A 14,568-nucleotide genomic window follows, 5' to 3' on the forward strand; every position below is an offset into this window, starting at 1 on the left:
TTCAAAAATACTTCTACGCTTAAGTTTAAGAAAAACAAAATATAAAAACGAAACTGTAAAAATATATCTCTAAGATTCTAACTCTCACCTAAAACATTTCTTATAATATAGAATCACTCTCCTACTAATCCATTTATTCAAACTATTTAAGGGCTTCTCCCGTTTTGAATGGATTTTTAAACAGAATCATTTTCCGAAAAAATAATATCACTTTACAACTAACCCACTCATTCAAAACAACTTTACATTTATTGTTTTTTTTTTTTTACTATCTTTAGGGTATTGATTAATAATCCATTTGAAAAAAGTTTTTATGGAAAAGGAAAAAAAAAATGTTTTAACAGCCTTTTTTATTTCTCATAAAAGTAATATCAAAATTTTCTTAAAACTGATTATTAACCAATACCCTAAAAGCCTTAGCATGACCCTTTTTTTTTAAAGAAAAACAAGTTAAACAACCCAACAATTGTTGTTGTTTTTTTTCCTAGAAAAATAAAATTTAAAAAAAAAAAAAAAAAACCAGTTTGTTATATTTTCCATCAAAACAGTATCAAATTTTTTTTCAAATGGTTTACTAACAAATATCCAAAAGGCACCTGTTAATCGAACCAATCATTTTTATTCCCTAATGTATTTAGCATAGTGCTCTTCAAAAAGAAAGAAAGTATTTGGCATAATGATGACATGTTAGTTTTTAGTTTGGTCATTTTTTAAAGTGATCAAAACAGAAACCACTTTAAATCAAAGAAAAATTGGTAACAAATATAGTTGTAGTTAATGGCTACAATTCCACTCAATATCTTTTTATTATAAATGAATTTTGAAAATCTGTTATTAGATTATATTTTCTTCTTATATCTTCCATACTTGTAAAATTTTCAGAAAATCAAAGATTAATAGCTATGTTATCAACCAAATGTTTAAATTTCAAATTTTTGTAGTCTAAAATTATGCAGAAAAAATAAGTTTATGGATCGAATAGTAAATTACATTTTATTGACACAAGATTTGACATACTTGTTAATAGCATAATGGCCACAAAATCCAATGGTTAGATTTTCAAATATGTAGTTGTGTTAATTTTTTAGTGGAAGTTGTAGCTATTGTCTCTTTAAATTGGGGATGACAAAATTAGCTCACCCTACTTGATATGTCCTATCCTGTGTGAATTTTTCTCACTCATAGAGGTAATGGAGAAATGATGAGTTTTACTCATCCTGACCCACCCAAATATATATAAACATGTTTTGTTTACTATATATTTAAATTATTTATTCATATAATATAATCTTTGTATATGTATCCAAGTCATAATTTAGTTTTCTATACACATTATATATTACAATATTCAAAGTACTTTCTATCCCTCTCACTAAGTATCCTAGTCATAATTTAGTTTTCTATACACATTATATATTACAATATTAAAAATACTTTTCTATCCTTCTCACTAATTATTCTGACAGTTGCCTTTTCCTTTTCCATTTCATTTTCATTACATCAGTATTGGAACCATCTCATCAAGGTTAGTAAAATACCTTCAAACTTGCATTTAAGCAAAAGACATGGCAACCTTTTTTCGATCCCATTCTACCCAATTGTCATCTCTATTTTAATCTTTGGGAGTAAAGCACTTGTGTTCTAAATTTTAATACTAACCAGTATTTTGCCTTAAATTCATTGCCATTTGTTCAAAATTTTCACTCTCCATTATAACTTCAAATTACCCAAAAAAAAAAAAAATATATAAAAATATAAATGGTAGATTAACTATTTATTTTTTTTTTTATCTTTATTTTCTAAATTTATATCATTGATAATTAATTAGGAATACTTATAAAAAAAAAAAAAGATTTGGAATATACTTTGGCAATAATTGAGACAAAATCAACCAAATAATAAAATAACTTTAATGCACATGCAATAAGAATATAAAAAAATTATTAACACTTAAATTATCAAATAATTAAATATTTGTGAATTCATTCAACAATATATTCATAATATAAATTATATCATTGTAACAATTTATATGCCCTAAATCCTCAAATCAATGCCATTGAGTTTGCTGAATGTGTTGTTCATTGTTCTGTTGTTGCATTGACATTGATCCTAAGAGAAATTCCCCATTAACAATGCCAAATTTATGGGGTCCAACATTGATCCTCAAAGACAAGTGCTTTTTTTTTTAATAGTGGGAGGGTTACAATTTGTGGTGGAGTGTGGACCCATGATGGAAGAAATTGTATATTAAAATTTATCTAAAATTAGGATTTTTAAGGTTGTGTTGTTTGAAAGTGAAATAGCGTAAATGGAAAACTTTAGAGAGAAAATAGGAAGAAAAACTTTTTTGGAATATGCTTAGTTGAGTGGAGAAAGGAAAATAACTCTCTCTCTTTTTATTTTTTTATTTTTTTTAACTAGACATGATTTTTTTTTTCCTGGACATGATTTTTATTTTTTAATATAATTTGGGTCATTGCTTTTTTTTTTTTAGTTGTTTGTCACTTCTTTTTTTTAATTGTGCACCATTTTTAATAAAAGGTATATGAGTAATTTTATGCACATTCATTTTTTCCATCTCTCTACTTTTTCACTCTTAACCAAACAAAAATGAGAAAAATTAAAAAAAATTTCTATCATCCCACTTTCTTTCCTCCATAATTTTCTATCCTCCCACTTTTCCACCCCTCCAATCAAATGGCCCTAAATGAATAATTTTACATTTTTAAACCCTAATATTTGAACTTTTTAAATAGTTAGATTTGAGAATATTTTGGGCATCTAAAAGTAGGAATCTAAACAAAGGAAGTTTAATATAAGATATAGATTTGGTTTTTTTTTTTTGGATAAACTTTAGTGTTATTTTATTTTATTTTTTTTAGTAAAAAAAAAGGAGCAATTATTGGGTTATTTAACTTGTTTTTCTATTTAAAAAAAAAAAAAAACATAAACCTAAAGTTTTCTGAATAGTGGGTTAGTGAGAGTGTAATCTTATATAGGAAAATATTANGCCTTAAATTCATTGCCATTTGTTCAATATTTTCACTCTCCATTATAACTTCAAATTACTCAAAAAAAAAAATATATATATATATATATAAAATGGTAGATTAACTATTTATTATTATTATTTTTAGTCTTTATTTTCTAAATTTATATCATTGATAATTAATTAGGAATATTATTAACAAAAAAAAAAAAGATTTGGAATATTACTTTGGCAATAATTGAGACAAAAATCAACCAAATAATAAAATAACTTTAATTGCACATGCAATCAAGAATATAAAAAAATTATTAAACACTTAAATTAATCAAATGAATTAGATATGTGTGAATTCACTCAAACATATATACATAATATTAATTATATCATTGTCAACAATTTATATGCCCTAAATTCTCAAAGCATGTGGGTGAGATAGGAAAACTTGGTGGCAGTGCCATTCAGTTTGCTTGAATGTGTTGTTCTGTTGTTGCCATTGACATTGATGCTTAGAGAAATTTGCCATTAACAATGCCAAAGTTTATGGGGTCCAACATTGATCCTCAAAGACAAGTGCTTTTTTTTTTTTTTTTTTAAATAAATAGTGGGAGTGTTACAATATGTGGTGGAGTCCCCACCCAGGATGGAAGAATTTTTTTTTTTTTTAATTTATCTAAAATTCAGGAATTTTTAAATGAATAATTTTACATTTTTAACCCTAATATTTGAACTTTTTAAGTAGTTAGATTTGAGGATACTTTGGCATCCAAAGTAGGAATCCAAACAAGGGAAGCTACTTAAATAGGAGAAAGTATGTTTTTTTTTTTTTGGTCTAAACTTTAGGAAAAAAAAAAAAAAAAAAAAAAAAAAAAAAAAAAAAAAAAAAAAAAAAAAAAAAAAAAAAAAGGAGTTATTTTTTTCCTTTATCACAAAAAGTTTATAAAAGTATTTCTTAAATGAATACACTTAAAGTATCCATTAAAAAAATTCAAAAATAATTACATTCAATTTATTAGGAGCGTGATTCTTAACATACACACACATATGGGAAAGGTTAACAAATACTTTAATGTGGCGTTTGGTACAGGGTAATATTTTAGAATTCATAGAAATGTTTAAAAATTCCCATATTTTGTTGCAAATTACGTTAGGGAATCAAATGCCAAGAAAATCTAGATCTCCCTTTAAACCCCTCGTAGTAGGAATGTGGATTCCCTTTAAAACATGTGAGTATCCAGATTCCCAAACTTAAAAAAAAAATTGTATTTTTTATAAATTGATAATTTAACCATTTTTCTTTATCATTTAAGCAATTAAGATAAAATATAAAACAAATCATCAATATCTTTTTCCTTGTCTTTATCTTTTCCAACCAAAACAACATAAACAAAATAGACAACTCTGTTGATATATTCTTTAACAAAATTCAATTTAGGTTTCACATATAAAAAAAAAAAAAAAAAAAAAAAGTTTAAAGGGGACCCTCCATTATTGCCAGGTATTCGCTTTTATTATTGTGTGTGTGTTGCCAGGTATTGGTTTAGCAATTATTTTTAAAAAAATTTTATAGAAAAAAAACAATTAATTTTTTATATTTCTCATAAAAATAGTATTAAAACATTTTTAAAATAATCCACTAAAAGGTAATCTAAGAGTATTAATTAATTGGAACCTTTATAATTAATATATAAAATTTAAAAAGGTTTCCTAATATACTTCTACCATTTATTAAAAAAAAAGCAACTTAAAAAAAGATTGGTTCAAATTGTTAGGGATTAAAAGCAAATTATTATGAACCAAAATCAGTAATAGGCCAAAACTGAAGTGACTTTTACTAGCTTTTTAATGTAAATGGAAAAGCATTGAGTATTGGACTGGGCTGGACTTACAAACTCGAAATCCATAGTGGAGAAAAGGTCAGAATGGTGTGGGCCGGCCCATCATGATCCATCCATGATCCAACGTAGAAGAAGAAGAAGAAGCTGCTGCTGCAAAGTCGAGAGGATCAAACGAAAATGGAGGACGAGGCTGAGATTTACGACGGAGTCCGAGCCCAATTCCCTCTTTCATTCGGCAAGCAATCAAAGCCCCAAACCTCTCTCGAAGCCATCCACAGCACCACTCGTCGCTCCACCACTACCGCCACCGCCACCGCCACCGCCACCACAAACAAGACCGATGAGCTGCCTTCTCTTTCTTCCTCTTCCAAAGACTGGCTCTCGTCGCTTCGAAACCCTAACTCTAACTCTTCTACCAATGAAGACGAAGCCGATTTGATTGGCCCTCCTAGACCGCCTCCCGATGACGACGACGAAGATGTTGGGCCGATCATTGGGCCGCCGAGGCCGTCTGCGGCCCAATTGGAGTCTATTGATGAGGAGGAGGAGGAAGAGATGGTTGGGCCGCCGAGACCGCCTCCTGGAATGAGTTTCGGCGATTCAGAGGACGAAGTAGAAGAAGAAGAAGAAACTGAGAATAAGTATCGAATTCCACTTAGTAATGAGATTGTTCTCAAAGGCCACACCAAGGTATTTCTCTCTCTCTCTCTCTCTCTCTCTCTCTCTAACTTCTGTTTCATTTTCGAAAAATTGCTGCTGGTTCACTAGTGACATCTCTTTTTGGTTGAGATTATTTACTTGTGTATCAAGTCATAACATGTTGTTAGTAGCTTAGTTGTGAAATTATTGCTGAAGGGATAAAATGTCTAATACTTTGTTTTAGAAAATATGGATATTGTTTGTAACTTAGAATATTTTCTTTTGAAAAAGATAATTTTTTTTTGAGAAGAATGATTTCAATAAGTTGATAGAACTTTTACACCAAAAGAATCATGAGGAAATATATTTGGGAAAGATATAATGTGTCAGTGTCTGTAATTGATTAGTTATTTTAAGAGATTTAGAACTATGCACCAATGAGCTCTAGCTTAACTGGCACCTCCTCCCCTATGTAAATTCTAGGTGGAGGGAGAGGTTGCAGGTTCAAGAGTCAAGACCCTTGCGGTCACAGAAATTTCACGCAAAAAAACCATCTAGTTGAGATATAGGGTAAATGATTATCTTGATTTTAAAGTGTGTTTTGTTCAGTAACTTTAGGCTGGTAGCTTATGTTGATAAGGTTGTTTATGCTGATCTTTTGGCAGGTTGTTTCAGCTCTTGCTGTTGATCCCTCTGGGTCTAGGGTTCTCTCCGGCAGTTATGACTATACGGTACGTATGTATGACTTTCAAGGGATGAATTCTCGTTTGGCATCATTTAGACAGCTGGAACCATCCGAAGGTCATCAAGTTCGTAATCTAAGCTGGAGTCCAACAGCAGACCGTTTCTTGTGTGTGACTGGCTCAGCACAAGCTAAGGTACTGCATACTATCTTCTTCTTTCTTTTCATTTTTTTTCCTCATTTGTTGTATTTGCTTTAAAGCTAGAGTCATTGCAGCCCAACTCATGTCCGTCTTCTTTGTCTCTCAGATTTATGACCGTGATGGACTTACGCTAGGTGAGTTTGTTAAGGGGGATATGTATATTCGTGACCTGAAGAATACCAAGGGCCACATAACTGGATTGACTTGTGGAGAGTGGCACCCTAAAGCTAAAGAGACAATTTTAACATCGTCAGAGGATGGTTCGTTGCGTATATGGGATGTAAATGACTTCAAAAGTCAGAAGCAGGTTTGTGTGCTTTTTTTTTTTTTTTCCTTTAATAATGCTAAAACTGCCTCGTGATGAAATATGCTTGGTGGAATGATTCCATAATTTGTCAATTATCTTAACTTAAAAAGCTGGCTAGGTTTTTCTTGATCCACACCCCCACCTCCTTTTTTAATCCTTCTCCCAATCTGTTGCAGAAGCATTTGGCCTATAATGATTAATCACGGCTTTGAACTTGAGTGTCATTTGACAAAATAAGACTATGGAGAACCCCTCCCTCACCAAGAAATAAAAACATGTAGGTGAATGTGGAAATTTTGTTCAAAACAACAATGCCAATATGTGTTTACCACTGGCCCTTTTAAAAAAAATCCAGGGTTTATCGTCATGCATAATTTTTGTTTACTCTTTTTTTTTCTGGGGGTGGGGTCGGTTGGACTTCTGCATCAAAGTTAAAATTGTATAGAAGGTGTTACTTATCAAAAACAATTGTATGGAAGGTGTTAACAGCTATGAGCAGTTGCTGTTTGGTTTTTATATATTGAGCAAAATGACATGAAATTTACTATAGCTCTTTGGGATATATGATTCTGAGCTGCTAGAAATTATTCTTAGGAGAAGTTGTTAGTGCTTAATGTTACAGTAAAGGGAGCTTGCAGTGGCTCCTAGAGTGCTTTTGCACTTTTTTCAATGCTTTTAGCCACATGGATACATTTTGCTATCATAAAATTTGATTTATCGAAGTTGATATGCTATTAGGAATTGAAATAACCTTAAACTAAATGCTTCAATTATTTGATGTATAGGTCATCAAACCAAAGCTTGCAAGACCTGGGAGGGTTCCAGTTACCACATGCACCTGGGATTGTGAAGGAAAATGCATTGCTGGTGGCATAGGAGATGGTTCAATACAGGTAATTGTTGATGTTTCCTGATATCTCTGTGCCAATTGATGGCAATAGGGTAGAAGATCTCTAGGTTTATTTAATGTCTGCATCAACTAATAATTTTTTCTGTGGATCTTGGACATGATGAACTTTGCATCAACTTCTTACATTTGGTGCTTGATTTATTTTTCCAGATATGGAACCTTAAGCCTGGATGGGGAAGCAGGCCAGACATACATGTTGAAAAAAGTCATTCAGATGATATTACTGGACTTAAGTTCTCAAGTGACGGACAGATTTTACTTTCAAGAAGCTTTGATGGTTCACTGAAGGTAATTATTGATGTGTTCAAATCCTATTGCTGTTCACTTTCCATTGGATTTGTATCTTATTCTGTATATTTGTCTTAGCTTGTATGCTCCTTTTAATATCTGAAATGCATGGCAGGTTTGGGATTTGCGCCAAATAAAACAGCCACTTAAGGTGTTTGAGGATCTCCCAAACCACTATGCTCAAACTAATATCGCGTTCAGTCCGGATGAGCAATTATTTTTAACTGGAACATCAGTTGAAAGGGAAAGCACAACTGGAGGTTTGCTATGCTTTTATGATCGAACCAGACTTGAACTTGTTTCCAGAGTTGGGATATCCCCAACTTGTAGTGTTGTGCAATGTGCTTGGCACCCAAAGCTCAATCAGGTAAAGAAAAGATCACATAACATGCTTTTATTTTCTGAAATTATTCTAAAATCATCTTATATACAGTAGAGCATGATTTTTTTTATTCCAAAACATGATAGTTGGTCATAACCATGTCTGTCTTGTAAATTAATTGAACTCCTGTCTCATAGCTATTTTGTTGTGGATAAGTTATTTTATTAGTGCACATGTGAAAGGACATTTGCTTTCCTCTCTCTCTCTCTCCCTCTCTCTTTGAAAAGGCTGCAGACTAACACAGTTGTGAAGTAAAAAAGGAGGAAATGTACTCATTTCATTCATTCTTTTCTTTGTTTCGGAAGATATTTGCAACAGCTGGAGATAAAAGCCAAGGAGGAACTCACCTATTATATGATCCAACCATCAGTGAGAGAGGGGCTCTTGTTTGTGTTGCACGTGCCCCAAGGAAGAAGTCTATTGATGATTTTGAGGCAAAACCTGTGATTCACAATCCTCATGCTCTTCCTTTATTTAGAGATCAGCCAAGTCGCAAGCGTCAGCGAGAGAAAGAATTAAAGGACCCAATGAAGTCCCACAAGCCTGAACTCCCAGTAACAGGACCAGGCTTTGGTGGAAGAGTTGGCACTAGTGCAGGCAGCTTATTGACCCAATATCTTCTTAAGGTAAGCACTCCTTTGTCAGTTTTTTCCCTTCAATTTTTCATACTCCAAAACTGAAACAAGTGGAAGAGATTTATTCGAGTTCCATTGCAGCAAGGGGGTATGATCAAGGAGACATGGATGGATGAAGATCCAAGAGAAGCTATATTGAAGTATGCTGATGCTGCTGCAAAAGATCCAAAGTTCATTGCTCCAGCATATGCACAAACCCAGCCTGAACCTGTTTTTGCAAAGTCAGATTCTGATGATGAAGAGAAAGAGAAATGACGTGTTGATTATGGTTCTATATAGCTGCCATTATTGGGGAAAGCTGTTGCCAAAGAGCACACAGTTAAGGCTGGTTGGGGTGAAAACGTTAATAGTCCCATAGCCTTGTACCTTTTCTGACCTTCCTAGCCCCTTCCCTTTCTTTGAATTAACAGTTGTAACATTTGAATGTAATAGTATTTGATCTAATAGAGAGAGAGAGAAAAAAAAAGTTTACTTTCAAGTTAACATTCTAGGTTTTCTTCTCATGCATTTGTGGGCTTGTATTACAGGGTGTGTGCATGGGTGTCGTAACTAACCATAGCCATATTGGTTCACATTAAATTGAGCTATCATCAGTCTTCACCCTTAGACCTTCTTGCCTCCTTATAATATGGAATCGAATTCTTTGATGAGATCCTTGTTCTTGATAGGATTACCCTTATTTAACAATTTCAGTAGTTATGCAAGAACAAATTTGTTCGAGGTCCTTGAATCAAATTTGCTTTCATAGACTCTGCTTTCACATGAAGCTAGGGCTGTCCACAGGTCAGGTCGGGTCGGGTTTGTGCCCAACCCAAACTTGACCCGACCTTATCGGATGGGAAATATTTTGACTTGCAACCGACCCGAATAACGTTTCAGATCAATCGGGTCAGGTCGTATCAATTTTCGGGTGAGAATTCGTCGGCTTTGGGTTTTTTGATATCGCTGGATTTTGGTCGAAATCTAGCCGAATCTCGTTAGAGCTGGTTGAAACTAACAAGATTTGGCTAATAACTCGCTGGATCTATGGGAATATGGCTGAAATTTGGCCGAGTTAGAGTCGGGCTTACCGGAGTTTGGCCGAGTTTAAGTAGATCTGGGCTAGCTTCGCCGGATTTAAGCACATCTGAGTGAGGATTTGAGTAGATCTTAGTAAAGGAAGGCCAAACGTGGCCGGATCGGAGTTGAGAATAACCATATCGTCACCGGATTTTGGCCTTCTTTGAGGTTTTGTCGGGTGGGTCGAGTAGCTCGGGTTTTTGAGGACGAAACCCGCCACTCGACCCACTAGAGTCGAGTTTTGAAGGTTGGGAACCGTCACCGACTCGTCGAAGGTGTCAACTTGGTCGTGACGGGTTGGTTTCAGTCGAGTTGGTCGGTTCCGGCGGGTTCTCAGTTTGCCTGGACAGCCCTACATGAAGCAACTAATGACAAGATGATAATTTTTTAGTAGAGTGAGTAGATTCAATGGTGGTAAATATGGAATCAGCAATTCTACAAACATTATTTTTGACAACTTCCACAACTATTAAGTTGTCAAGTTATTAAATTGTTCTACACATCCCAAAAAACAACTGAAACCGTAACTTAAGTAATGTCATGGTTTTACGGGTCTGTTTAGATATCGCTTATTTTGTTTAAACTGAAAACTTATTGCTGAAAGTACTATAAATAAAGGTAAAAGTTTGTTGAAATAATGTAATGAGATCCATGAATAGTATCAAAAAGTGCAATAGAGTCCATAAATAAAAGCAATGACAAGATGATAATTTTTTAGATGGAATGGTGGTAAATATGGAATCAGCAATTCTACCAACATTATTTTTGACAACTTCCACAATTATTGAGTTGTCAAGGTATTAAATTGTTCTACACATCCCAAAAAACAACTAAAACCGTGACTTAAGTTATGTCATGATTTTACGGGTCTGTTTAGATATCGCTTATTTTGCTGAAACGGAAAACATATTGCTGAAGTATTGTAGATAAAGGTAAAAACTAGTTAAAATAACACCACTTTATTATTTACTATTCACAACTTATCAAGATTTTGTTTTGGGGAGGGGGGTGGGAATTGTGACACTTGACTTATTAATATGGGGTGAACATTCAAGGAGGTGCTCATTAAACATACCAGCGTCTCTCGGCTTCAGACCACAAATTACTTCTAGTGGATAGCAATGGCCTCTTATTTATGTACGGTAACCTAAAATAAAACATTTTATCTTTTTCAAATTTGAAGCGATGTGGGCACAAAAAGAAGATTATAAAGATATTATGAAACGAGTGTGATAGGAGGAATACGAAGGCAACAATATATTTTGGGTTGCCATGAAGATAAAAGAATGCAAGAAACAACAATTACACTGGAGTAGGACAAAGCTTGGAAATATGCAAAGTAGACTAAAGCAAAGAAGACAATATTTGTATGAAATTGGGGAGAGCATGACAAGTAACAACGGGCATTTGGAGATACAAGAACTCAAGGAAATAATAAATGAACAAAATTCTTCCACGCAAAAGCAACTCAATAGAAAGAACAAACACTTTAATGGGTCTCAAAGCTAGTGCAGGGAAACGGCAAATAAGAACGGGAAAATGAGGAGCTATAATAGTGGACTTGGCTAGGTAGCTCAATAAGAGTATAACAACATTAAATTCTACGTTTCAGCATTTAAATATATATAGATTAAAAAAAAGTTTGTACACATGGAGAAGTATCCTCGTGGCAAGGGATTCATCCAAAATGGGAGTAGATGGAGAATTGAAAACAAGAGAGTTAATATTTGAAAAGATGGACGGTTTTCCACACCAAAAACCCACGAGTTGAAAAAATACAAGGAAATATGTGCCATGGTCATATCAATACCAATTTTGAGTACCTCTAAATTTTTACAAACCCTTAGAACCAAGTGTGAACAATTAAATGATGTTGAATTACAACGTCTTTCCATAACTTTTGATAATGAACACGACTGCTATGAACTTTGGGGATTTATCAGTACATAGGAACTGCATGATATGAGCACCAACAATAATTCACAACCTAAGTCATTCTCAACAATGGAACCCTAGAATAGAGGGGGAGTACCAAGGAGAAAGTGAGAGCAGATTAGGGTTTTTCATTGTTCCTCAAAAAAAAAAAAAAAAAAATTCTATGATACTAGGCTATCCACATGGGCAGGGACGGAGCCAGAAGTTTAAGTTAGGGGGGCAAAGTTTAAATTAAAAAAAAAAAAAAAAAAAAAAAAAAAAAAAAAAAAGAAAGGCACACAACAACACTAGGCACGTAGCATAACACTACAATCAACAAACTTTATTAAATATTAACAACTAACCATTAAAATTTCAAATCATCTCAACTTAAAAAAAGAAAAGAAAAAAAGAAAAGAAACAAGCACCACCATTAATTATTTGTTGCTCCTTTATTCATTGATATTGTTGCTCCTTTATTCATATGGGCATATGTTATAAAAAAACAAAATCACCCATTTAGCATATGGTTAGTTCATAAAAAAATGATAAAATATAAAAAACACCCAGTGGGTCCAAACTCCAAACAGTAAAAGAGTTAGACTGTGACGATTTGTGATTTAAGGTCTCGTTTGTCGTAATTGGCCCAATAGGCCTTGCCGACCATCCTGATATATCCCAAAAAAAAACAGTAAAAGAGTTAAAATATTGACAATGATTCTTCATTTAGCAACAAAACAGAAAAAAATTAAGAGAGTTCTCCATCTTCCATTGAAAAGAGAGAAGAGAGTTATAGAGAGAGAGAGAGAGAGTGAGAGAAAAGAGGTTCTGCCTCTGCTCAGCTAAGATTAGAGAGGAAATACCGTGCTGGTGCTTTCTTGGTCTCTCTCAGAAGTAGATCTCTACCGATGTGCCGTGCTGCTGCATTTTTGGTCTCACGTCTTGGTACTAGTGTCTCTCTCTGGGTTAGGGTTTTTTTTTTTTTTTTTTTTTGGGGGGGTGGGGTGCAATTTGATGGAATGATTTGATGTCAGATTGGTTTTGTTTCAAATTTTTTAAGGGCTGGGCTAATGTTTTTGGTAAATTGTCTGATTGTACTCAATTTTCTTTAGCCTTTCCATTTTGGTGATTTTGTTATAGGCCTAATTTTTGGGGTTTACCCATTTGTTTTTCTTGTGATTTTAGATTTGTAAATTTTAGTGGGATTTTTCTTTTTGTTTAAAAGATTTTGCTTAGGGGGGCAAGTGTAATTATTTTGGGCAAAATTGCTCAAATCTGTAATATATATATATATATACTCCTTGATTTTTTTCCAAAATTTGGGGGGGCCATGGCCCCCCTAAGTCAAAGAATGGCTCCGTCCCTGCACATGGGTGCCTAATGGCCTGAGCACATGGTCCAATACAAACATTGGTTTCGCCATGAAGCCTCTTAGATGAGGTGGCAGGAATAGGGAACTCAATGATTTGGAAAAAATGAGTGCAATTTGGTGTAGATAAAAAATATTGTTATGCATCGTGAAATGGAGGTGAAAAAAAGAATTCCTTTGAGCAAGAATTTACTAATTGACCAAATGATATGATTATGGATAGGCAACTCACATGACAGGAAAATGGAGAAGCAAGAACCAGGGTTTGGAAGTCATGGTAAGCAAGAGTATCAAACGAGATGAAGACCTTTGAGTGAAGAACGAGCAAGGATATTTGCCAACTAGAAATGGTATGTGCAATCTGCCACAGGGAATCAAGGATGAGGAAACTATAAATGATGTTACATGGTATTATTGTTTACCAACAGAATTATGAATTACTACAACTAAATTTTTTACACCTTCACACATTTATACTAATAATTAATAGCTAAATTATTCTATCTTTTACTAAAAAAAAAAAAAAAGCTGAAATATAGTTGAAATTATATTATTTGATTAATTAATTACATAGAATGATTCTTGTTTACAAACTTATAAAAATTAGATTCACCAATCAAACATTGTTACTACAAATTGAAATATTTATATTATCAATAAATTAAAAATAATAATTTAATATCTTATGAACTTTTTTATAAACTTACATGATATAATCTCAAGTCTATATAAGTTGTTTCTCAAAAAAAAAAAAAAAAAAGTCTATATAAGTATATAATCATATACTGCCAAAATTGAGAATTAACCCTGTTTGCCAAACAATATAATTAGTAGGTATTGTTACAAAACTATATTTTTTACTAACCAATCATATATTGTTACTACAAATTGAAATATTTATATTATCAATAAATTAAAAATAATAATTTAATATCTTATGAACTTTTTTATAAACTTACATGATGTAATCTCAAGTCTATATAAGTATATAATATCATATACAACCAAAATTGAGAATTAACCCTGTTTGCCAAACAATATAATTAGTAGGTATTGTTATAAAACTATATTTTTTACTAACCAATCATATATTGTTACTACAAATTGAAATATTTATATTATCAATAAATTAAAATAATAATTTAATATCTTATGAACTTTTTTATAAACTTACACGTTGCAATCTCAAGTCTATATAAGTATATAATATCATATACGGCCAAAATTGGGAATTAACTCTATTTGCCAAACAATATAATTAGTAGGCATTGTTACAAAACTATATTTTTTACTAACATCTCATGTTTAAAAGACTCGATTTAGGGCTTATAAATCGAGTTTCAAAGACTTGGTT

The 14,568-nt window shown here is 32.7% G+C and overlaps 1 protein-coding gene and 1 non-coding gene across 2 annotated transcripts; both read left to right on the forward strand.

Annotated features, from left to right (window-relative positions):
- Nucleotides 1–4,967: 4,967 nt before the first annotated feature.
- LOC111991485 (uncharacterized) lies at nt 4,968–9,357 on the forward strand. The gene is made up of 8 exons (XM_024023289.2): nt 4,968–5,517; nt 6,132–6,344; nt 6,457–6,657; nt 7,443–7,550; nt 7,718–7,855; nt 7,971–8,222; nt 8,543–8,863; nt 8,954–9,357. Exons 1-8 carry the CDS (start codon nt 5,005–5,007, stop codon nt 9,125–9,127), a joined length of 1,920 nt encoding a protein of 639 aa, XP_023879057.1. The 5' UTR covers nt 4,968–5,004; the 3' UTR covers nt 9,128–9,357.
- A 3,088-nt stretch (nt 9,358–12,445) lies between these two features.
- LOC111996772 (small nucleolar RNA Z43) lies at nt 12,446–12,540 on the forward strand. Its single transcript, XR_002881282.2, has one exon. It is a non-coding gene; the product is annotated as a small nucleolar RNA Z43 (small nucleolar RNA).
- Nucleotides 12,541–14,568: the final 2,028 nt, after the last annotated feature.

Source organism: Quercus suber, unplaced genomic scaffold (genome assembly GCF_002906115.3).
Source record: "Quercus suber isolate HL8 unplaced genomic scaffold, Cork oak 2.0 scaffold_2, whole genome shotgun sequence".
NCBI lineage: Eukaryota > Viridiplantae > Streptophyta > Magnoliopsida > Fagales > Fagaceae > Quercus > Quercus suber.